At 39.1% G+C, this 26,249-nt stretch overlaps 1 protein-coding gene across 1 annotated transcript in view; it reads right to left on the bottom strand.

Moving 5' to 3' along the window:
- Positions 1-1,327: 1,327 nt before the first annotated feature.
- The window catches only part of DCBLD2 (discoidin, CUB and LCCL domain containing 2), a 42,211-nt gene continuing 17,289 nt past the window's right edge, over positions 1,328-26,249 (bottom strand). Inside the window, exons 3-15 of the mRNA XM_082277705.1 lie at positions 22,954-23,091; positions 21,716-21,767; positions 20,295-20,367; positions 17,922-18,055; positions 17,239-17,279; positions 15,027-15,242; positions 13,335-13,459; positions 9,368-9,515; positions 8,785-8,955; positions 7,758-7,851; positions 7,333-7,382; positions 6,309-6,446; positions 1,328-5,276 (exon numbers count right to left, since the gene is read on the bottom strand). Of these exons, the coding sequence (XP_082133831.1) occupies positions 4,834-5,276; positions 6,309-6,446; positions 7,333-7,382; positions 7,758-7,851; positions 8,785-8,955; positions 9,368-9,515; positions 13,335-13,459; positions 15,027-15,242; positions 17,239-17,279; positions 17,922-18,055; positions 20,295-20,367; positions 21,716-21,767; positions 22,954-23,091 (1,823 nt within the window). The 3' untranslated portion in view covers positions 1,328-4,833. The remainder of the gene's footprint in view (positions 5,277-6,308; positions 6,447-7,332; positions 7,383-7,757; positions 7,852-8,784; positions 8,956-9,367; positions 9,516-13,334; positions 13,460-15,026; positions 15,243-17,238; positions 17,280-17,921; positions 18,056-20,294; positions 20,368-21,715; positions 21,768-22,953; positions 23,092-26,249) is intronic.

Below are 26,249 nucleotides of genomic sequence, written 5' to 3'. Positions count from 1 at the left end.
AAGTGAGAATAACAGTTTGGTTTCATTTTTCAAAACTTAGTAATACTATCTTCAATTGGAACCACATATGGCATCTAGCTAATAACTAACTATATGTAGTTATATTTACTGTATACTTGTAAGCAAATATTGTATATACATTCCTTGTGCATGTGTTTGTAGATAAAGGATCAGTTAAGGAAAAATACCTTTTTTAATGTTAAATTTCTGTTTTGTTCTCTGTGCAGTTTCATGGTTAGGAGACATGAAAACCATCTGAGGTGAAGTCTGAAGACACACAAAAAGGAATGCCAGGTAAGGGTTTTTTTTACCAAGTGAATGAAGATCTGAAAATATTTGTGTTTGAACTGCAGAACTTGACAACAGTGAATTTGTCAGATGTATCTTACTATGCAAAATGAAAGGAGAAAAAAATTGGTTGAAACAACATAAAATTGTATATACAGCTCCTCGGAACTGTTCAGTGTCAGTCTGCTGGCTCTGAGACGTTCTGCATCCAAGATCCTGAAACAATGTGAAGTTTCATAACTAGTCATTTAAAAAAAACCCCAAACTCTGAAATATAATGGTGTTCCCATGGGAAAACAGCTTCCTTGCACCCCTCTCTGCTTGTACCAACAAAGCAATTCATCACTAGAGAATGTTTTTAAACTGTTGCATTTATGCAGGAGGATGCAACTGGTATGCAATGGATCACCAACACTTGTTTTAATTCTTGCCTAAGGAACAGACAACTCATAAAGCTGACTGACACTGGACTATCATGTGCAGTAGAATTCCTTAGTCTTCATCTCCCTGCAGGTCAGCATCACCAGCTTTAATTATGTGCATTCTTTGATGTTTTAAGAGATATTTAAGTGCCTGGTAGAGCACCAGCAGTTTCTTCCAGCTTGCAGGTAAACTCACACCGCCTTTACTCATAAAAAAAAGAGTAATTGTGACTGCATCTTTATATGAGGCACTGCAGTGCTGGAATTCATATGAAGGGGAAAAAGCACAAGCAGCATCAGCTTTACTTGGTAACTGGAAATAGCCATGGTCTAGTTAAGGCTGAACCAGCAGCCTCTCCAGCAGTGCAGAGGTGGTGTGCTGACTGGGGACAGGGACCAGCCCACCTCCTGCCAGGAAGCTCCTGAGACAGAGCATGACCCTGTGTAACTCACAAATAACCTCAGCATTTCCAGACTGCAAATCAATTAGATAAAAGGTAGGTGTTAACTGCAAACATACCGAGTAGTAAGTATGTACAGTTTATTTAAAATACTTCTTAACATAGAAAACCCCCTCACTATTTATACAGTCTAAGTCCTAGCAACATATACAAATACTGAGCAACTACAGTACATGCTGAGGTAAGAACATACATTCTGGGAGAATACTCAAGCCAAACAAGAGTGAAATACATATTATATACATGTCTTCACATATAAGAGAGACCCATGAAATGTACCTTTGCTTTATTGTACACAGGCAAATTCTAGTCTTAGTGTGTCATGCAATTAAACCCAACTGTTACATATTCAAATGTATCTCAGTCCTAGCAGATAACATGTTCAAAGTCTGAGGCAGGAGCAAAGCCTGGGACCAAATTCCTTCAGAAAAGGGGCTTAAATTTTAAAAACATCCATTTCTTTAACAGCTCATGCTCCTCAGATGATGAAGTTGCATTATGTTTTCTTAAAAAATAACCCACTGTAGACAAACTGTTTAATTCTTGCACCACCTTAGCTTGCAGCTATCCACAGTTCTACCATTCCTGGTCTGAAGTAAAAATTAAATCCAGGTGTGTTTACACTGACTTCAACATATCCATTTGTTTTTATGGTAATTTTTCTAAGCCTAAACTGGTGCACGTTGAGAATGGAGAGGATTCTTAACTTGGCTGTAATCGTATTGTCACATCTCAATAGAAACCAACAACTTCTCACCCCTTTCAAATAGAATCAGCTCAGGTAATTACAGTTATACTTGCTGCTGATAGCTAAGAACACTTACTCACCTGTTTAAGCAAGACTACAACGATTGCAGACTATTTTTGTCAGATAGAAAAAGTTGCAGTAACATCAAAAGTACAAGTATAGGCAGGAATTTGCTGTTCACAAATGGGTCTTAATTACCATCCTTCCTTACATTGACATTTAGGCTTAAGACACCCAACTCTAAAATAAGTAATTAAGAAAAAGTCAATGAATGAGAAAGAATGATCAGGAATTGTAGAATTGGGCTTTAAGGTAGCACAGAGTATTTTCAGCATCTTTGTTGGCTACAGGGACAGTGGGACTGAGCACACCCTCAGTGAGTTTGCCAACACCACCAAGCTGTGAGGTGCAGTCAAGATGCTGGAGGGAAGGGATGCCATCCAGAGGGACCTGGACAGGCCTGAGAGCTGGCACCTCATGGAGTTGAACAAAGTATTGTCCTACACCTGGATCAGGGCAATCCCAGGCACATGTACAGCTTGGGCAGAGAAGTGATTGAGAGCAGCCCTGCAGAGAAGGACTGGGGGGTGTTGGTTGATGGAAAACTCAAAATGAGCCAGCAGTGTGCTCTCACAGCCCAGAACGCCAGTGCAAGCCTGGGCTGCATCAAAAGGGGCATGGCCAGCAGGGTGAGGGAAAGGATTCTCCTCTGCTCTGGTGAGACCCCACCTGCAGTGCTGCATCCAGCTCTGGTGCCCACAACATAAGGACACGGAACTGTTGGAGCGAGGCCAGAGGAGGCCATGAGGTTGGTCAGAGGACTGGAGCCCCTCCCCTATGGAGACAGGCTGAGAAGGTTGGGGCTGTTCAGTCTGCAGAAGAGGAGGTTGTGTGGAAACCTCATTACAAGCTCCCAGGATCTGAAGGGGCCTGCAGGGAAGCTGGAGAGGGACTCCTTGTCAGGAACTGCAGTGACAGGACAAGGGGAAATGGGTACAGACTGAAAGAGAGGAAGTTTAGGTGAGATATAAGGAAGAAATTCTTTACTGTGAGGGTGGTGAGACACTGGAACAGGTTGCTCAAAGAACGTATGGACACCCCATCCCTGGAAGTGTTTAAAGCTGGGTTCAGTAGAGCTCTGAGCAACCTGATCTAGTGGAAGGTGTTCCTGCCCATGGCAGGGGATTGGAACTAGATGATCTTTAAGGCCCATTCCAACCCCAGCCATTCTGTGATTCTATGTAACATATTATAGATGCTGAACAGGCCACAAGTAATTTTTGAGAGTTTATATACAGCCCCTCTGCAAACAGGTTTTCAAGTGCTAAGTGAGGATACTGTACTGGTATTAAGGCATGGTGGCAGCCCCTTGAACAGCACTGCAATCTCCATTTAGATGTTCTCCACAGTGTTTAAGGACCTGGGCAGTAAACAAGGCTTTGAATTACATTACAAAAACAAACATTAACTCCTGCAGTCCATAAAACTGGGCTACTGTGTAGGGAGGGGGTCTCACGTGTACGAATTAATTCAGCATCCTTCCAATAGTGCTGTTAGAATAAAAATACAGCATTTTGATAGTGGGTTTTTTTCCTCCTACTTAGGTAAGAAAGCTGTGCTTTTTTTTTCTAACAAGATAAAAAATGGCAAATATGACATTCATATTGGTTTCATTTTGTGATTACCTAGCTAAAATGAGTCTACACTACCCCAATTAATGACTGACTGCAATGTTTTCATAGTACAGAACACTGGAACATTCAAAAGACACAATAAATACATTTGAAATGGACACTCTTTGGAAAAGTACTGGTTCTTTAGCAAAGGTTTTGGAATCTTTCATGCTTCTAATAAGAACAATCATTAAAAAAGCCCTAAGGCTAAATTTTGTCAGTTGTGCTAAAACGTACCATATGTGCTAAATGCATGTCTAACACAAAATGTGCACCATTAGAATATTTGTGTGCTTCCTTAAGCACTCACAAAAGTATGTACAGATCTTTCTTTGTATAAACTCACACCTGAACACAGAATAATGGGACACTCTGGGGAAGGGCAGGGCAGGGCCTTTCTCAATTCAAGTCACCTCTGAGCCCTGGATGCTTCTTGCACTGAGCATCAGGGAAGTCTGACTTGGAGGCAGATGCTATTCAAGTGGCCCTCACAGCACAGGAAAAATGTAAAAGCGATTGCCAGGTAATTTGCTTGTGCCACTCTGTGCCTCCTGGGTCCCCCAGGAAAGAATAAGACTGAGTGGCTTAAGGAGAAGAGGCAGAAAAGAGATTGTACACACAGCAGCTTGTAGTTTTGGAAGGCTAACCACGAAGGCAGGAACCTTCTGAGGAACACACAGCTGACAATTCCCAATTCTGTTAACAAAAGCTGAAATACTACCATTTGGAATCAAAACTATTTTATGCCATGAAGCTAAAGGGATTTTTAGCTTGTTAAGTCCTAAGTTGTGCAGACGTTTTATAAGGAAAGAGGAATTTTAGAAGCTGTAGTGCTTGCACAGAAATTAAGGGCTTTGGGGTGGGGTTTTTTTCCCGAACAAATAGTACCATTAGGAAGAAATGACTGGCTTTTGTACTCCAACTTTTTCTCCCAATTTATCATTCACATCTGTGAATTACTGAAGCTAATCATGAAGAGTTCTTCTCTCATGTCAGACAGACAATTGTACAGTAGTAATAAAAAAGTCCACGGTTCTGCAGGAGACAAGCTGTTAATTGTACAGACAGCTTGAGGAAAGGCAGAATTACTGTTTTCCCAGACCTCCCACACCACATCTTTTGGATCAACATTGTATTATTTAAGACTAACACGATTGAAACAATGGAATTAAAAGAATGAAACTGTGAGCTTTATGGAACTGGCTTTTAGAAACAAGCCATCATTCTACCTTCCTCGTGAGCTAACTTTGTTCATCCTTACTCCCGCCAGGCTGGGCCACGCTCTGCGGCACCTGGTACACGAGTTGGTCGGCACTGCCTGGCCCCAGCTGCCCCTTTGGTATATCGTACAGTGCCTGTGCTGAGGATGCACTGTCTGTCCTGGATAACAGTTTATTGCACGTTCCAACCAGTGGAGGAGCTTGAGTCCCTGCAGCTTTGAAGGTGGAAATGGAAGAAGCGCCAAGAGGTGTGCTGGGATGGCTGGACATGTCCATGATGATTGGAGTGGCGTACTCGGGTCCAGTGACAGGCAGTGGCTCGGCATAGGCGTGGTAAACTTCTTGGATAGGGGAATTGTAAGGGTCCAAGTCAGCGTAACTGGCTTCTTTTCCTTCCTCTGGTTTGAAGGTTGATCTCTGATGAAGTGTGCCCACAATTCCCCCTACCAGGGGCTGAGCATATTCTGTGTTGCAAGCCCCAACAAAACAAAATATAAACATGGTTAATGGATTGTTTTACAGACAACCTGCCAGCAGTCTCACAGAGATCATTATCCCACATCAAAGCAGTGGTCCATCTCTGTCCACCAGTGCCAATCGCTTTGGAAAAGGATTCCTTTCCACTCAACAGGTAAAGCCATTGGAATAGCCAAAACATTCCCACTTCTCTGATTTACACTTCTTCCCAGGTGAGCTGCAATTTCCCATGCTGCAAATCTGCCTGAAAATAAAGCTTATTGAAGTGTTGTTCTTTTTAAACTAGATTCAAATAAAATTATTCTGCCTGTGTCTGGATGAAAAGTGGTTCTTGGGCTGGGGGGTTTGTCCTTTGAGGGGACATGCATGTAGTCAGGCTGAGGTGTTTTAGCTCAATAGATAATCTGAGTTACAAAAGCTGGAAGTGAAAAGCCTAACTTTTTTAGCTGGGTAAAAACAGACAAGCAGCCACAAGGAGAAAAGTAATTCTGCCTGCCATGAAGCTGTAACTCCTGCACATCTGCCCAATTCTGCCATCAGCAGGTAAGCACAGAACCAAAGGCACAGTCAGTCATCCTCCTCTCCTGCCTGGGTCACCAGGGAAAGGGCATGTGCCACTATCCATAAATCCTCCTTTTCCAGATCAAAAGTATGATTTAACCCTTATAGTGAGGGTAGAGAATCAGGTATCACATTTCAGATCTGTGCATAAAAATATTGTGATCAAATTATTATATAGTGCATGAAAATATAATCAAAAGAATTCTTTAACCCTTATGAGGTTTAAAACAAGTTAAGAACTGCATTAACTTGGGCAAGTGTCTATCTACAGCACATCGAATGAGAGAACAGACCTGAAAAAGCCTGCATTTTAAGATATATGCTTACCCACAGAACTACTCATTTCTCCTCTGTTTCCCCCCAAAAACCAGAAAATAACTAAATGTAGCCAGATTCCTGACATTTTTTGCCATGTCATATATATATATATATAAATATAAAAATGGCCCACAAAGTACCTGCAGAATCTGTTTGCAGCATTGTTGGGACTTCTCTTGGTCTTAGGTGACTGATTTCACTGCTGCTGTAGCGTACAGGAGTTTCTTCATGTTCTGCTGATTTGGTTGGGAGAAACTGCTTCATTCCTTTCCACCATCCTTCACATGGGTTAAAAAAAACAACAAACAAACCACCCAAGATTGTGTATTTACTGTGTTTTAAGCTACTAAAATATTTTTCAGCACAGCTTGTATTTTGTTGAAGCAGGTAAATAACTCAATTATCACTATTTGGATTAATACCTTAAGACAACAAAGCTGTGACTTTTCAGAAACAGACACCTAACAAATCAAAGTGAGGGCATTAAAAGGTTCCTTGTCTAAAGGGTAAGACACACTTAAGATTGCCAGTAGGCAGACACACAGATGTGCAAGTTTTCAACACGAGGCCAGAGAAGTGAAACACAGTCATACAGCAGTACCAACCCAACCGCTGCAGCTGCCCTTTGCACTGGGGCACAGGCAGTTTCAGGACCACTGCAAAGGGCTCCTTGGTGCAAATTGTCTCACCCTAAGTTTGTGAAGCCCAAGACAATATGATGGAAGATATACCTAAATCCCACATGCTTACTAGGGTAATGAAGACAAATGTTGACAGAATTTATACACCAAGATGAAAAATTTTTTCCAGGACAAAAAAAGTAGCAAAGAAATGGTTATGGAATGTATAAAGACATTCCTTATAAATTTTTTTCCTCTCGTGTTGTATAATTAAGAGGTTCGATACTTTGTTCACTAAAAAAACCCCATGAAGCTGTCAGCTCTAACAGGAGTCATGACATTTACTATTTCTGAAAAAAAAAAAAAAAAAGAAATCAGAGAAAGGAGGAGTGAAGTTTGTCCAGAAAAGACATTCAGTGTTTGCTATGCCTCCCTCAGTTAGCATTACAGAAGCTTCTGCATCTGGAAGATGTGTTAGTGCAATCTGAAATACACATCGAACAAAACAAGCTGAGTCAGTGGCTTCATAAAACCCTTTTGTTACCTGCACGATCCCAGTAAGGTAGATCATATGTGCCCTCAGTTTTTTTCTTGCTGTGAAAGAAAAAAAAAAAGAAAAAAGGGTTATTTTAGCTAGTCTGCTTATCAAAAGATGCATTAATTAATGCTGACCAACTACCACCTTGGCTGTAACTGGTCCTCAAATTTAATGTATAAGCACCAGTAACCTGGCTTGCCTTCACCAGTCTGCTGCTACCAGAGAAACCAGATTTTAGTCAAAGCACTTCTAATGAAAAGTTACAAAAAGCTGTTTTGTCCTTGCTATTCAAGAGAGTATTTTCTCAGAAAGAATGCAGTTCTTTCCACAAATGCAGACCACAGAGTTCCCACAGCAATACATGCAGTATTTCATTCCCACACACCAGGCTAACATTCATTTAAAGCACTTTCATCCATCTGTTCATTTACCGGTTTCTCCAATGCCACGCACAAACTAAGACAAGAATCAGAGTAGTGAAGACCATCACCAGCACTGGAACCAGAACTGCTGCCAATGCCACATCTGAAAGCCATTAAATTGAGTGGTGTCAGACAGAAAGAGCTTCTCATAAATCAGTTTTTGATTTGAAAATTACTTGGGTAAAGCACAGAGTTTTCACTTTTAGTGTCTATCACACCAGATCCCCCAGCTAAACTACTCTGCTGGATGGTCCCACAGTGCAGACTTCAATTAACATCTGGCTCTTCTACATGCATGCACAGCTGGTGGTTTTGAAGGGTTTTTCATCATAATCAACCAGTTTGTTTTAATATATGGTTTTTCCATTACAACAATGTATTCTGTTATTTATGCAGAAGATCCCTCAGTGCCACCACTTAAGTTTGAATGTACTTTAGGAAGTAAATTCCACAGTACCTTACCAGTTAATCCCAATCAGCCTGTGCTGGGTCTGTGTGTGATCCTGGCCCCTGCCATCCAAAGGACACTTCAGCAGTGCCCACATCTGCAGTGACTTTGCTCCCTTTTCTGACCATTTTCTTCGATACATGAAATGACTACACCAGGTGACATTTTTCAAATTTCATGTCAACAAGACTGCTCCAGAAAATATTTTCTATGTCAAAGGTGTTTTATTCTAATTATTAAATAAAGCAGTTACACCTGATTAATTCAGAAGGGAAGTCCCAAGTCGCAAAAGCTGAACTCAGTTTGAAGAAGTTCTGGAAGATGGAAGTATTTTATATATACATATATATATAAAATATATATATTTATATATTATTTGGCAGATTATTTTTGTTTCTGCATGTAGTATGCAACTGTACATCTTTTATCATATTTGTATTTAATAACTGGTAAGCATTAGAAATCAAATACTGATGATCTGCTGTAGTATGTCAAGTTTTGAGAAAATTTCAATTTAGAAAGCACACTTAATATAGGCCAAAGCACTATCAGGAGTTCCAAACACTTCTACTGTTTAACTGTGGATACCTTTGGTTACACTTGGAGTCACTGTAGTGTTTTTTATTTCAGGTGTGAAAGTTGTTTTATCTGTCTGTAGTGAAGTCTTCACTGAATGAATGAAGTCATCCATGAAGTCAGCATTCTTCTCATCATTCTTGTTCTGAGGTGGTGGTGGCAAGGTGAGTTTAGGAGCACGACCTTCAGAAGAAAAGAATTTATAAGGTAAGTTCTTGGACGTGCCAGTTTTCCATATCTCCTTTTTAGGACAAGACAGCTGGAACAGTTTGCTATAAAGCTTTTGTTCACATTACATAATGAGGAAACCCCCTCCAGGAATCAATTACATGGAAAGCAAGTGATTGGTGTCTTTCGACATACTTATTTTGTAAATTACCTTGTGTACAACAAAATTCAGTATTTTCCTGGTTAAGTGTAGTAACTTTTGGATAAACTCAGACGTACCAGTTACAGAATGATTATGCAGCCAAAAAGTACTTCAGTCTCATTGAAAATATACCCACGATATAACTTTTAACCTTAACAATTTCACTTACAACCTTACAAGTTTCATTTCTTATCTTGCACAGTTGAAAGCTTTCAGTTGTCTTACCTATACTAAACTGACATCCTAGCAATTCTACTTTCATTGCAATTTTCTGGTGCCATTTTATGGGGTTAATCCTAAAAAAACGTGCAATAATAGGCGGAATGAAATTATTGCGAACTTCCTGGTACAATTCAGTATTCCCTTGGAATATCTAGAAAAGAAGGTGAAAAAAGAGAGAAACATTATGTTCTACAAACACAATAGCAATTAAGTAACTACTACAAATTTTGATGTTTTATTTAGGAAGAATAAGCAGTGAAGGATCCAGTTCACCCCAGAACAGTGCTGCTGCCTGCACTTGTCCATTCCCTTGGCCCCATTAAATTTACAACTAAATAAAATAAAGAAAGCTGTGTGCACATGCATGCACACAGCTACATAGTTAAGAGTAAAGGTACCATGTAGTATCCTACTGATGCTCCCCAGGCAGTGCCTGCTGTTACACATCTCACATGTTTATGGCACTGAATCATTCCAACTTGGGTCCTTTCTTGGGATTTTGCTCTTAACTTTTCAAGCATACATGGATAGCAAGGAGCTGTGACACTGTGCAAGCAGGAATTGAGCGGTGCCCTCACACAGCCCAGCAGTTCAGCACTGTCTGTCTGAGGATGGTATTCATTAGAAAGCATTGGGAGGCACCCTCAAGCGTGTAACCACACTGTCCTCTCGTGGCTGCTGCCTGTAAGTGCTGAGCCACAGCAAAAGAATTTGGGCTCAGAACGTGAAAGCTCTTCTCAGTCTCATCCGGAGCCATGAGGTTCTGCAAGAGAAGGGCACCGGCTGCGTGAAGGATGAGTTCAAGCTGGTCCTTCACTGCCATGCTTGCACACAAAGAACTCATCAAAATGTGACAATACAGAATGAGTCTGGTTGAAGTTTAAAAGCAGTGAGCAGAGTCCCTGCAATGGAAGCACACTGACAAATTTACAGCTAACCATGGGTTTTTCACCCCCAAGCTGCTTAAAACAATACAGCAGCTTGGCCCAGTACTCCAACCCTCCCTCTCCTTTAGCAGGACTGGTTTGGCACCATCCCTTTTGGTAGGAAGTGAGCTGTCCCTCCATGTTAGTGCACAGCAGTGGGGCTTTGGCCCTGCCCATGCAACTCTGTGGTGCTGCTGCACCACTGAAGTGACAGTAAATGAGTTCTTTCTTTTGAAGGCATTTTTGATACACCAAATCACAGTGGACACAGTGCAGAACAGAATTATGACACTTGCCAGGAAAAAGTCATTATTACAAGGAATTTTCTGCTCACTCACACCACTTGGTAACCAATAAAGCACCCTGCCATTCTTAAGGACAAGCACTGCATTGTGTAACAGCTGATGTGTCTGCCTAACATGGAGCAGTCAAGAGCTTTTAGCACATTTCTGATCAATGCAAATCACTGCTGTTTCAACCTTGATACACAAGAGAAGAGATTTCTGTATTGCACTCCTGAGTTTAAGGTATTTGAACAAAATGACTAGAACATCCCTACAGGTCTGAAAAATTATTCCAGGAAAGTATCCATTCAGAAGAAGTCCCCGCCCTGAATTTAAGCTTATTGTTCTAAAATATACTTAGTAGCAACAAATGAAGACAAAGTAAATGCAGGGGGCAAGCCTATGATGTTATTTTGGAAATAAATGAGTAACACCAAGTAGTTAGTTGTATTTCATGTGTCCACAGCAGACTGGGTTTCAATTTACAGCCACTTTTCCCTTACTACATTTTTTTTTCTTATTTTTTTTTTAATGACAGGCTTGTAGCTCCAGATCTCACCAAATAATTATTTGTTTTGGTAAGGATGCGAGGGAGAAGCAAATTACAGAAGTGACTTCCTGTGGGGATGTACCCACCCTGAAATGCTGTACTGCATCCTTGCTTGTGCTGTGCCTGCCAGTGCCCATTACCAAAAGAAGGCACATCTGGATGCCCAAGCAACACATGCAGAAGTTACAGATTAGGGACAGATGCCCAACTCTGAAAGTTAAATCTCATGTCAGGTTTCTGAGGCTGAGGTTTCTGAGCATATAACAGCAAGGGCAAAAAGAATCAATGATGACTCTTACCTTCAAGAAAGATTAACAGTAAAGATCTTTAGTCCAGGCTTTTATCAGTCAAGCTTTTCATGTCTGGTGTTACAGAAGTAACTTAACTTTACCTGCACCTCCGTATTTTTTGTTACCCTAATTTTTGCATTAAAAAAAAAATTTGCTTATGAGATCAATGCAGTACAAACTTTTTCATGAGAAATCACTTTCATATTCTTTTTATTATTAAACTCTTTCCATTTCCCTCTGTGCTGTTAGACAAAGCTTTTCCAACCTGCAACTCTGATTTGTCTTTTTTCCCCAATTCAAACATTTTACTTTTTTTCATATATGATAAGTTAAGAAAAGTTTTTCTTGAGCACTGCCGAGCCTATAAAAGGTATTTGCAAAAAGGACTATAGGAAAATCTTGGAAAGCTTCTATTCTCTTGAAAAATGTTAGGAATTTCAAATATGTTTCAAAAAAAACAGGGAATAGCACCTCCCAGTTGGTCTGCTGTTCTCAAAGGGAGAAGCCTGCAAACAGATGCATCCAAAAGCACATTTGTTTCAAGTGAGGTGATGGCAGATGGAGCAAAAATCTGCTATTTTGAACCAAACTGAACCACTTTTTCTGTCACTTAAATACAGCTGCCACTTCTGGGTACCTCTGATTCTTCATGCCCTGTCCCTTTAATGACACACAAAGTGCAAAGAAAGATCTGTTGCCTGTAATTTCAGGCTCCACAATTTGTTTCATTTCATGAGCATGCAAGAGGAACAAAACAGTCAAATTCAAGGCAAGAGCTGCAAAGATATTTTAAGAAAATTATCAAACTAACACTGAAGCCTAAATCCAGGCAGCTTGCTAACTGAGATCTTATTTTATGGCCATAAGAGGGCACTCAAAACTAGCAAAATATGCTGGATTTTTCCTTGAGTATTTCACACCAACAGTCACTCTAGTTCACATGTAGGCTCAGACCCACCTGTAAATTCTCCTCCTCTCTTTCAAGGGTTTCCTACTGCAATTATGTTCAGTGTTCAAAAATCTCTTAATTTAACAAACTTCAGCCTTTTACTTCATCAACAGGATGCTACATCCTACCTTGAAACATTCTTAACCCAGAGTAAAGAGAAGACGACCAAGGACAGCCAAAGAGTGACCATTCTTAAAGCCTGTTTCTAAAAAACTACCAGGCTAGTAGTTACAGTTACATGTGTGTAATACCACAGGCCTACAGAACTAAGGTAAAATAAAACCAAGGATTTTAAAAACAAGAAGAAGGAAAATCTAGCTGCAGTCACATTACCAGGAATCCTGTCATTTCTTTTAAGAAAATCTGATCTGAACCACTGGAAAGACACGGATTTTCTCATTTTTACTGTCTATTAAATACTGCAGAGCTTTAAACACAGGGGAAATAAGATTATCTTGCTGCTAACATTAGGGACTTTTTCTGTGTGGCAAAACATTTGCAGTCTGAACATACACCCTCTGCAAAGGCTACTCTCTCATATAAGAAACTTAACAACATTTGGTTAAAAATTGAGATTAACAGAAACATAAAACATGAAAAATTATACAACCCCTAACACTTATTCTGTAACCACAAGAGGATAAGAAAGTAAAGCTTAATTTTAAAACATGTAGCCTATTTTAAAAGAAATACAATTATTCTTGAAGTGATGCAGTACCACGCAGACTACCACTGGCAACAGAAGTTTCTTGTATAGAATACTCCCCCCCCAAATAGTAATAAAAATAATATCTGAGCTTTAGAACTGTCCAAATTCTCACATATTTGCATATGGTCATATTTTCCTGCTGTTTATGATTCAAAATAACACTGAAGAGTTATTTAATGATTCTTCACCATACCAAAATGAGTTGTATTTACAATTGTGAAATCTCTATAGAACATACCTACAAGGCATGTGGTATTTTTACCTTATCTTTATCCATGCCAGGTTCTCTGTACACTGTCCACTTCTGTGCATCATCACTGTATAAAATTCTGTAGGCTGAGACATAATAGTAGTGCTCTGCTAAAGTTGATCCAGTAGTTATAATACCTGTGAAAATTAAAGCACCCAGTTAAGACCAAAAACTGGTACCATTTTGTAAAAATTAACAGATCAGTTTTTGAATCCAAAGTTGCATAGCTGGAGTCTTCACAGGTCCAGTTAATTTCAAGAAGTTTTACCCAAAGTACCAGGGTCTGAAACTTCCACAGTAACTGAAACTTAGTAATCATTTTACTTACTCTGTGTTTTAATTTTCATGATATAACCTTGCTAAGCCCTTTTCCCCCCATTTCTTGATGGAAACAGCCCGTTCATTTGACCACAGCCCACTCCTGTCCCCTGCTGCTGACACAGCCCTTCTTGTACTGCCAACCTAAAGGCACCACTGAAAGAACTGCAGCTGACGCTGCAGCACAACTCACACAGGAAAGCTGTTTTGGAAAAGCTTATTAGCACAGGAATTAGAGGAGTAATGCAAAATCCAGAGTCCCCAGGGAGGTAATAACAAAGGCCACTGGTAAACCCAAGCTGCTTAATGGCAGGAAGCCATGCTGCTGATATCAGGGTGTGCAGCTGAGGTTACAGAGACCAGCTCAGGCATTTTGGAAAGACAAACCCAAACTGATCAGCAGAACATGTTTCACAATAGCCTTTAAGCCCTGGACCCTATGAAGCCCTCCACCTAAATCCAATTTATTTTTGATTTACATCAGATGACAAACATGCCCATTAACAACAGCAAATCACCTCTGAACAATGAAACCAGAAAACACTAACATTGGCACTGAAGATACAACAGCTGCACAGCTACCCTGGAGATTAAACCCAAAATGCCAACACCTCATGAAGATTAAACCCTAAAAGCCAACTAGTGCTTCGCTACTTGGAATGGGCAACACTGCAGTCAACAGGAATTGGTAACCATGAGCTGGCTGCTCAACTCCCAGTACAGAAAACAAACCATCCAGAACAGCCTGGGAAACAGCACCTCCAGCCATCTCTCCAAATCAACGCAGCTGCTAAAATCACCCCCTCTGTGAAGGAGCACAGCCTAACCTGCCTAAGCCTGCACTGCATGGCCTGTTTTCTCTGGAAAGGCCCAGCAGAGACTGCTGAGGGGGCTGCAGTCCTCAGCTCTGGGCCCAGCCCCATTTAAGGCAAGGAGGTGAAGGGAAGGCTGCCAGCAGCCCTCCTGTGTCTGCTGCTTCCTCACACTGCACTGGAACTGCTCCTACCCCTGATGTCGGATTCACTGCGGCCGTGACGGGCCGTAGGGAAAGCCTAGGAACACAAATCAGTACACCTGCATCAGAGGTACCAGTGGGCTGAGCTGACTGGATTTCCATCTGCACCTTCAAGGAGACAGTAAGGAGGAAAAGGGAAATACCAAGGATCCAGTAAAACCACAGGAAACACTTCAACAAATTCTGATGGAAGAGATGTCTTCTGCTATGAAACTACACCTCTTCAGCTCCAGGTTCCTCAGTGTATACCTAGGACATGGAACCAAATTCAGTGCCACCCGAGCTTTATCTAAAGGCCCAGAACTGGAAAAAAAGATGTCTGTAACCAAACTTTTAGAAAGCTGCTGAGAAGCCACATCAGATTCACTCACCTGTTATTTTCTTTTCTTTATTCAAGTCAATCTGCAACCACTGATGTTCATCATTGATAAAAGCAGCCCAAGGAGGTCCAATCCTTTTTAGTCTGGCATTTTCAGGTTTCCAAATGTTTACTTGTCCTGTTTGGTTAGGCCACTCAAGAATAGATGATGATGTGATGTGGGAATCAGGAATCACCCCAGATTCCATCCCCAGTGTCCCATAGCAACCTGAACAATAGAAAAGGTGATGACTGAAAATGAGATATGAAGTTACGCTGCTTGGATTTTAAGATTTTACATGCAAGTATTAAACTGCTGTCTAAATTTATTCCATAACAACAATACCAACAAAACACACTGTTTTTTGCTTTCTAACAGGGATACTAGAACCAAACCAGTCATGAGAATGCCATGATTTATGCCTGTTCCAAGAGCAATGTGGATATTCTCTCCCTCACCACAGTCACACAGAGCACTCGACGAGAAGCACCAGGGACCTTTCATGGTTTAAGAGTATCTATGGTTCATGCAGGAATGGGAAACAGACTACTGGTTCATTTGTTCCTTTTTTGTGTCTATATAATTTCCTGGGTTTTTAGAACAACCCCAGGATCACAGTGTTAATTTGAAAAAAACCAAAGCATGTAGGAAATCATGTAATAATCCTGGCCTTGAGCTCAAATATATCTTTGAAATTAGTTACATTTTTCTGGTCATCATTCTTACTAGTTTCTTCCCACACTGAATTCTGCTGGTGGCTAAAGAACATCTCCTGAATTCAGGGCTCAATTTCTTGTCCTGTAATACCAACAGTTTTCCCCTCTCAAATGCATAGTCCCCAGAAGTATCAGCACAGAGCAATCTTTGCCTTCAGTCAGGCCTGTGGAACAACCCAGCCTAGTTTCCCTTCTCCTTCCCTTCCCTGCACCTCGTCTCTAGCTTATTCAATAATTTCTCACATCACTGAAATTCAGAGTCCAGATCAGCATTTTGTCCTATCTCTTCCAATTTCCAGGCCATTTAATTACTTTCATACACACTGTCAGATCATATTCTGAAAGACAAAAGAACCCAGCAAACCCTGCCTGGGATCACTGTGTTTAATATTCTTTATGCATAAGGACACCAGCTATGTAATTCTTTCCTTCAGCTCTTGCAGAGGTCTGGGAGAGAAATAATTTTAATATTATGTGCATTGTATTTTCTAATTTTTGCTTGTTTATACATTTCCATCACCAAACACTCCTGCCCATCAGATTCCTCTCTTTATATCCCCATTCACTGTCCCTTTTATTTATGTATTAGGAAAAGTATTTGTTTACTTTTGAAGAGTAGGTGCATGACTCCCCCTCTTTCCTTTTTTATCTTTGTGAAAAGCAGACATGATGATTTATAGTTTTTACATTGTTATTAAAACAGTTAAAGAGACTAAGGAAAGGCCCCCGTCTTCACAGTGTTTCCAACATCCACTCAGAGATGGCATTTAAAGTGACTTACAGGAAAACTACCTTCCGCTTAGAAAACTACAGCCAATTTATTTGACAACCAGGTAAGACAGAAAGAAAAACATGCAAAGCAGTAAAGCTTCAAAAAGGGTCAACACTTGTTACACCAATCATCAACCTGGTACACATGGACAAAACAAAACATAGCAGCCAAGAAAGGACACAACTTAGAGCAAGGCCCAAGATGCCCTTCCAGAGCGAGAGAGACAGTCATTTATCACATAGCATCCAGTTGCACAAAAATGGGAGATAAAGAAGCCAAAAGGGGGTGGACAAAAGTGAGGAATCATTTTGAGATTTCTTCCAGCTTTCTAAGTAGACAACCAGGAAAGTAAGGAGTAAACCTGGAAGAAAACTAGAACATACAGTTTTTACAAATAGAGAACAACTCTCAAGTGCCCAGCTCTGCTTTAGCAGTGTGTTTTAAGTGTGAGAGTCAAGGCACTTTATAGACTACAACAGGGAACATAACCTGAAAGAATCTCTTCCTGCAGATAAACAAGGCTTACTTTAAACATCACTGTTCCTATAAATGGGGTGATGATGAATCATCAAATTGAGCTAGTAAAACAATTAAAAAATATACATTATTGAGGAATGCACTAAAAAAAAAGTCTCACAAATGAGAACAAAAATTAAGAAATCAAATGCCTGCACATTTATTTCTATTCAAAGTTTGTATGAAAGCTGTAACATGCAATACGCATGATAACGCTTACCACTTGTCTTAAAGGTGAAGAGACTTGTAGATAAGGGTCCCCTGCAGAGAACAAAAGATGATGTTTTGCAGTACCCAGTGAGGAAAACTGAAACAAATTGTCTTCAATTTATTTTTCTTGTCTGACTGCTGGCCACTGAAACCTATGCACATATGCCTGAACAAGCACTTAACATCCTGCCAGCAAGTTGCAGTGCTTTCAGTACAAACACCTTCTCAACTGAAATCTAGTCCAGAGATACTGGGTTAAAGACTTTGAAATAAATATCTACCCAGCAAAGTGCAAGACTTCAGTTAAAATGCTTTCCTTTCAAATTAAGCTAATCACAATAACACAAATCAATCTCCTGTGATTACTTTCATTCGTGGGATGTAAAATACAATGACAAGCTACACTCTTTCCCTGCAACTGAAAAGCTGCCATTAAATTACTGTTTTTCCACAGACCAGGAGGTATTTATGGCCAAGATGGTAAAAACTCCTTGCAGAATTAGGAAAATGATAATTTCTGGTCTAGAGATTAAAGATACTTGGTAAAACAATTAAACCACAGCAAAAGTGTGAGAAACTTAGCGAAGAGATCCTGCTCAGGGAACACGGAGCTGCACTAGCTGAAATTAATCCCTCAGTGAGACACTACCTCTAAGGTGCTAAAGATAAGGAAATCATAGAAAGGACACTTACACTTCTGAGGTGACATTGTTAGCCAAGGAACCTTCATAGTACGGAATGCCCTTGCTGATTACAACATTAATTTGACCACCCAGAGTATTTGACACGACGCCTGCGTGAACACCAGCCATACAAAGTGATGATGACTTGAAGAAGGGAGGGAAAGAAAAATTTAATACTACTAAGTAAATAAATTAAACACTACAACATATATTGTAAATGTTACACTGTCCAATTACAGTCTTTGTTACTATTACATTAAAAGACTCTTCTTAGTTAACTGTTACCTTGGTTATTTAGAAACCATTTGCCTTTATTTAATATTGGATTTATAAAAAACATAAAAAGAAGGCCCTACATTTCACTGTGCCCTTGCCCAGATGTATTTGGAATGTAACTGTTGTAATCAAACAACCTCAAACCAACACCAAGGTGAATCGGTCTGAAAAAGCCAGACAGCCAGGCTCAGCCTGTAACAAATTATGTTAGACAACAGAAGTTGAAGATGTAAATACACAGAAGTTGAAGATGTAAATACATAGACAACCTTTTAATAGAAAGCACATTGAAAGTATGTTTGTTTATTTTCTCAAAATTAAGGGGTGATGCACTGCAGATTTTGTAGCTTTTTGCCAAGGGGTTGTATTTTTTAATCTTAAATTGGGGTTAAACATGGTTTAACCATCCAGCACTCTGATCCATATAAAACCATGGTAATACATGCATACAACTCATCCTAAACAAGTCAATTACCTATGTTGTACAAGGCAGTGAAGATCAGTGATAAAAAATGTTTTTGCATAGTATCATGTTCTTGCCTTCTCTCCCTGGGTGACAGAATCTACTAACAAATGTCACAGTGACACTTCCCTGGCTTGCAGGCTGCCTGTGCCACAGTGAGTGGGACTCATGACACCAAGTCCTTCAGGCTTGCACAGAGTAAGCTCACATCCAGCAGGTCTGGGATCCTCTTTCCATTCAAGCAAGAGTACGGGATTCTGCAGGAGATGCAGCTCTCACCTCCCCGCTCACCAGATGTCAGCAATGAGAGCTCCGAGCCCTCAAGGACTGTGGACATTAGGGTCACACAGGAAAGAGTCAAGATTTTGGGTATTTTTTAAAGCAGCAACCAGTTCCTGTACATTTGAAAGAGATGCATGAGAAACCTCTACCTGAAACTTGGTCTAAAGTGCAGGACAATTTCATTTCTTTCCACACAACCTGACTTCTGGGAAATTCTCTGCCTTTTCTGAGTGATAAAGTATACAAAAAGAAAGTCACAAGGCATTTATTTCCTTAAGTTTCCTTTTCCTCCGTAGAAAACAATTATTCCAGGTTTTGGCAAAAAAACTCCCAACAAGCGGAACTCCCACAGATGCTGCAAATTTGTGAGGCAGAGAATCAATTTCATCTTGTTACTAGCTACAAAAATGACCTTGCAGCCATTTAATGAGGACTCACTGTGGACCAGGACATACAACACAGTTACATGGTGACATTTTTACATGGAGGTGATTGTTTAAGCAAGTAGCCTTGGATTTACAAATATTTGGGAAAGAAAACCAGACAGACACATTTCAAGTTCATATTTAATACTAAAATCTTTGATTACTAACATTTTTACATTGTCTTTCCTCTGTGCTCGATCTAAGGGCTTATCAAAAGAGTATTTTAAGATAAAAAGCAGAGATTTCATGTAATTTTTAGTAGAGTGTTAGCAAAATTATAATCACTTAAAAATAAACAAAGTGAACATCCTCCCATCCTATGGCAAGCTCATTAATTGACCTGCAAAGGCTTACATTAGAAAAATACTGTATAGGGTTTTGCAGTGTTTTAAGTAAATAGTACATTATTAAAGATGCTCATTACCAATTTATAGAACTACTGTTACACTATTAACTTTGTTGTGCAAATTATTTTTATAGCTGCTGAGCATAAACAGTATTTCATCTCTCAAGTGTAACAAAAATTAAGATACCCACTGAGACACTGCTGAGAGAGGCATTACAGTGTCAAAAACAAGAGGACATCATTGAAAGAACTGGTTCTTTCTTTATAAATCTCACTTTTCTAACCTGAGAAAACCAACAAAAACAAAACAGGAAGTAGAAAAACCACCTAACCTTTTGATTGATCCACCCTTGTCTGCAGGCCTTACAAAAATATTTAAGACTCCATTACACCACTCCTTGGAGATGTTACCATCTGAAGCACCTGTCATTTAGCACCAGTGCTCAAAAATGAGTACCATATTATTCACTTTCAGGAGGTACAAATCCCAGCATACAGGAAGTACAACCAATGCCAACAACTAAAACTGACTTGTATTATCCACCATGTGTTTTACCAAAACTCCCTTGAGCCCGTGGTGTTTTTACTTACATCTCTGTATCCATGAGGAATAGTGCCTGAAATACCAGCAAAAGGAATCACACATCCAGCTGGACAATACTTACTGAAAGAGAATGAAATATCAAGTCAGGATATGCATGCACCTACAAGTCTCCTACTGTTATAGAACAGTTACTATGTTTTGGATTTACAACACTCTGCTATTCATGTATCACCATGTAATGATACCTTCTAATGGAAGGCCTCTCAAACCAGACCAAAAATACTCACAAGTACGCAACAGCAGAACAGACCTTTGAAAATGTTTTAAGTTTCAGCTGAAAGTACAGTCCCAATCTCGATATAATGAATTAATAAAGCTGGCATTTTATAATATAAATACCACATGGCTCCTGTAAATTCAAAGTCATATAAGTAACAATATTAATGAATTTTATTTTATGAACTAGAGACCTGCATATCTATTTGTTTTGCATCCTTAAATAAAACATCTGAAAAGTAATGTTATTTTGTAACAGCTTTTGGCAATGCTTTAATAATAAAAATCTGGCCAAATTACCACTAGCTCATGAAAAGCAAGAGGCAAGACACCAGCACCTCCGGAGCAAGCCTGTGTTCATGTTCCAGGGCCATTTCATACTGCACACATGAAAATTATTACATCTTCAAGAGCTAAAAGTAAAGTGGAGTAAACTCATTAACATTTTCACCACAGTTCAGCAACAGCTGAAGCAACGTTGTAGGTTCCATGAAAACAGTGGGATTCAGAGACTTCGTCACATGTTATGGCCAGAACCTACAGTTACAGCCCTATTTTGGAACCTAAGAAAATGAAGGAGAAATGCAAAGGTTGTACTTTGAAATGTTTCATGATGCCATGGCTTAAGTTCTCCAAAAAGTAAGCTTAGATACTCCACAACAGTCTGTAGTTTTAAACACTGTCTTTGCTTTAGATGGAAATGGAGAAGGAGAAAACAGGGAAATGACACATTTCCCCCATCAGAATGTACAGCATTCTGTGTCTCCACAGAACCTCATTAATGAGCATCAAACTGTGAAATGGGTTTGCAATTTCTAACACATTCCATTATTTAGTGCTCCTTAGGTAACCGTAATGTGAATTTCAGTAATTAAGTTGTGTACCTGCTGTAATATGTTTACAAAAGCAATATTCTTTCTACGGAAATGAGATATTAGCTCCTATGTGTTAGTGCAAATTAACGAGGTTCTACTGTATACTGCATGTATATAACACAAATGGGAGCGACAGGAAGAGGAAGGAGGAGTGCAAATGTCAAAATTCTTCAGCTCTAACCCTAATTAGTTTGTCTCAAGTTCTCTGGATGGCCAATTTTCAAGCTGCATCAGATATAAGTAACAAAGCCAAGTAGAAACACTAAAATTACTTCATTAAAGAGACTGAGAAGGAAACAGGTAAAAATCAGTCTTACTTGAATTCTGGTTCGGAAAAGTGACTTGCATAGTCTAAACAGGTAATTAAGTCTGGAAAGAAAAAATGTTAGGTCAAGAGGATGATAAAAAGACAACAAGCTTGAGTATGCTTTTTAAAGTGCAGGAAAACATACATTTGAGCCTCTGAGGCTTAACCAAAAGTCTCAGAATGAAAAGAAAAAAAATCCTACTGTATTTTCTTGCAACAGATTTTGTATTACAGTAGAACCTTGATAATTTGTCTGAGTAACTGGGAAATCTACCGAGAATATGACAAAAGGTAAGGTTACATACTACAAAAATTCATTTTCTGTGCAGCTTAATTTTAATTTATAGCTATACTTCAGAGTAAATCAGAGGCAGAAACATATGCTCCTTTCACAAAATTAAATTAATAAGCTAAAGAGGCCTGTGTTTCCAGCATTTAATGGTTCTGCAGTGCTGAACCCAAGCACCACAGTGAACAAATGTTAGAATGCCATGTTATTGGCATTCGTGAGTGATAACACGAATTTCATGTTTGTGTCTGCTGTGTATCAACACATACAGTCCAAAATAAAGAAAAGAAAGCATCAAAACCCCTACAAAATTAAAAACTGAAACTCTTTATCTGCTCTTTTTAGAATAACTTCCAGATAGGATTTTTGCCTTCTGAAGCAGTTGCTGGCACTCCTTCACTTCCTTGCAGACCACATATATCACTCACCTTTACAATGAGTGGGAGGAGATGCAAAACAAATACAGCAACCTCTTTCAGAGGCTTAAAGTAATCAAAACCATGTAAAAAACCAAGAAAAAGACAAAAAACTAGTCAGCAAATTATGTAATAAAAGAGCTGAGGGAGTAGAGGATACTGCTACTGAAATAAAAATTTCCATGAGGTTAGTCTGTGTAACACATAGACAGTTTGATAAGAAAACTTGTTAGCTATCTGCCACCTTGACTACTGCCTGAAAAAAATGCATTTTGTCCTGAATCTGAAGCAGTTCTTTCATTTATAAGACAACTGACATTTTTCCTCTGCTATGCAAGGTAAGCTTTGATACCATTTCTTTAAAATTACAGCAACTTTTAGGTAGCTGGCAGTCTAATTTTCTACACAGAAGTATCATGAAAAGTATATTAAATTTTTAGAAGTTATTTTTGAGAATGTGAGAGTAAATTATTTAGTTCTGTGTTTTTACTAGATAGCTCTAATTTTGCCAGCAAAGAAAAATTACTAAATAATTATAAATACCTGATTTGTCAGTGGTTGAATAAGCTGCAAGAAATCCACGTCCAGAAGTGTGAATTCCACTCATGAACTGTACTGTGACTTCATTACTTTTTGAAATAATTAAACCATCCATTTGAAATCCAAAACCACAGTATTTTCCTGTGAAGAGAAGAAGAACAAATATTGACTTAAAACAACATGTGTAATAAGCATCTTACTCAATTTCGAGCATCTTATTTCATCTGCAACATAGGCTCACATTAGTTCTGGTGTATATTCAAAAGCAAATACATGAGCATGACACTAAATAATGTGCTTAGTGACCATTTAAAGCACATGGCAGACTGTGAGTTCCACATCTGTTTTGTCACTGTCATCAGGTCTCCCACACTCCAACACTTGCAGATAAATGTGACCTTATCCCATTCACCTCTAGCCATGCGTAACCTCCACAGTCAGCGCTTCAAAGAACATGAGGAATCTCTCAAGGAAAAGGATCAAGTTAGGACAATGAGAAGCATCTACAGAAGCAAATGAGAAAAAAGCCCTCCTTTTCCCTCAGCTGCTGGAGCACTCCTTCCTCATAGACTCTTTCATGGTTTCTGTCAAGTACTTTCCTTAATTCTGGACAACAGCAAGCACAACTCACTGCATTTCAGCAGTATCATACATGTATCATATCACAGGTGAGCACCATTAATACACATTACCAGTTAGTTCTCTTTCTGTTTTGTCACACCTAAAAAAAGTCCAACAGAAGTTCTGTACCTGGGTACTTCTCTTGCCATACAAAATGAACAAAAGTAACACAATTTCAGCTGCTGCGGTCTGTTGATAGTTGATGTTGATAGTATTTACCCTTCATTCATGGATGAATGGCTGTTACACAGACCCCAGTCAATGGGGAATTCTCCAGTCCTACTAACTAGAAACTTTAGAAAAGGTACTGAGCAGTTAATTAACTTGTTAAGAAAATAATAATCTTCTGTTCTACAGGCTACCTTGATCATTTGAAATTGTAAAAACCATCTGTAACCCTATTTAAGATTCTGCAGTAGATAATCAAAGTGGATAATCACCAGCAGTAAATGACACTGCCTCTGTTTTAGCTAATCACTCTATTTGCTTTCCTTGTAGTAAGTATGTTATCATATTGTAAAATAGCAGAAAAAGAGGCAAGACTCCTTCCTCAAATAAAGGCAGATTACAATATCAAAGTAAAGGCAGTGGAGTAGCATCGTCTTGCAGGAATAGCTCTTAACAAATATAATACAAAATAAATAGAATATGTCAATTTCCTTTAAAAAGTGATCTGCACTCCCAAACACCAATAAAACAACGTTAAAAAATTTTAAAAGTTAAAATACAAATTCCTATCATTATTCAGAGCTTTCCAGATGTTACTTATTCAGGTAGGTTTTTTTTAACAAAGCAAGGGTATCTTCTAATAAAACCCAGAAAACAGATTTTACAATACTTAAATGCAATTTATATTATACCAACACAACCTTTTCTTTTCCCTTTTTAAAGTTTTGTTTCCAGCCACTGGATCTTGTTACGTGATTGACCATCATGACCATCCTCTCAAAACACCATTTATCCCCTTCTTCAGGCAAACACACAGTGCAAGCCATTTAAATCTAGCTTGGATAAACTCTCCAGTGCTGCTTGCACCATGGACATATGTCCTTTAACAAACTGTAGAGTGATGCACCTTATGATTCACGGCAAGACATACTTTTGAGACTATAAATCATTTTTCTACCTCTTCCCTGGCCTCCCGCCCGATTTTTGTCAATCTTTGAAAAAGCAAGCACCAGGAATGGACAAGCATGACTGCAGTAACACCTGTGTCACCTGTATGTGCAGAAGATGTAATATTGCTCTTCTGTCTGTATGACTGAAGGACCCCAAGTGCTTTTGTACAGCAACATTACAGCAGGAGAGGGAACTCCCATGTCTTAAATAAGTACATCTGCCTGCAGATGCACAGTGATTGGACTGTAATGAAATCTAATAAAAAACTCCTCTAGATCTTACTTATACTAGAGACAAACCTAACACTGAGCATTTGAATCTTCTTTTGATTTCTTAATAAATACTCAACAGGCTTGGAATAAGCACTAGCCCTTAAAAGCTTCATTAGAAACCCTCTCTGTTTATCAATGAACCCAATAACAATTTATTTTTTAATCTAACCAGCCAACCTTTAAGTCATTTTAGGTTAAAAAAGGTATGACTGAATTTCAGATTTTATTTAAAACAAGTATTTTAATGTTAGACCATGTCAGTAGTCTTGAATGGAAAAACTTAGGATAAATCCAGATTTCTCCCAAGAAAATTCAAGTCACTGTTTAATCTCTCCAGTGTCTGTTGCTTCAAACACGAAAAAACCCCAAACCCTGTATGATCTGTATTTGCCATTGTTAACATCACTGTTTGTCCTGTGATTTAATTTATTAAGAGCAGAACAACACACACATTTGCTTGACATACTGTGCCGCTACACCAGCAGGCCACAGCTGAAAAGCAAGAGAAACAAATGAAGCAGGCATTTACTCGAACCCATGAAGTCCCTTGTAAAAGTGAGTAATAGACTTATCAGAACTTGACGTTCCTTGCCATTTAAGGCATTCAGTGTTTCCTATTTTAGATCAAGTCTGGCTCAGCAGCTCCAAGCACATACTCATTTTCACACACACTTACCTAGGTAACAGTTGGAAAAGAGGTTAACAAAGCTAACAGTCCACTAGCCTCTTTAGAAAAAGACTCAATTTAGCGGGATCGGCATTTGAACTGCGCAAAAACAGCCTCAGTGAAGTAAATCTCTCTTTCTCTCTCTCCAAATTAAAGCTTCAGGAAAGAAAATAAAGTTAATCTGCATAATAACAACTAATTTTAGAGAAGGAAGAACGACAACTCATTTTGAGTTTTATGCAAAGTAACCACAAGAGCCTTAACACTCTACATATGCCTTGATGTATATGATAACATCACACTGCTATATGAAAAAAACCCCACTGACTTCTAATCATCAAATTCTCCTGAAGAGAACAAAATCGAAGAACATTATCAGAAGATGGAGGATATTTGCACTACACGCCTGAAGCCTGACAGCCTTTAACACCACCAAGATGAACAGCTAAAGTCAGAGTGAATCCATATAAAAAGAAAGGCATTTCAGGTAAGATATATATCTATATATAGCTATAGATATAGATACATATATATACATACGTCTTTCTTTAAAAATGAAGATGCTTCTAGTTTTACAGTTCCCTCTCCACTGCTTACAAGAACTTTGCAATCTACTGGGA

Source organism: Coloeus monedula, assembly GCF_965178545.1.
Source record: "Coloeus monedula genome assembly, chromosome: 3".
NCBI lineage: Eukaryota > Metazoa > Chordata > Aves > Passeriformes > Corvidae > Coloeus > Coloeus monedula.
This window is presented reverse-complemented; position numbering and strand designations above follow the sequence as displayed.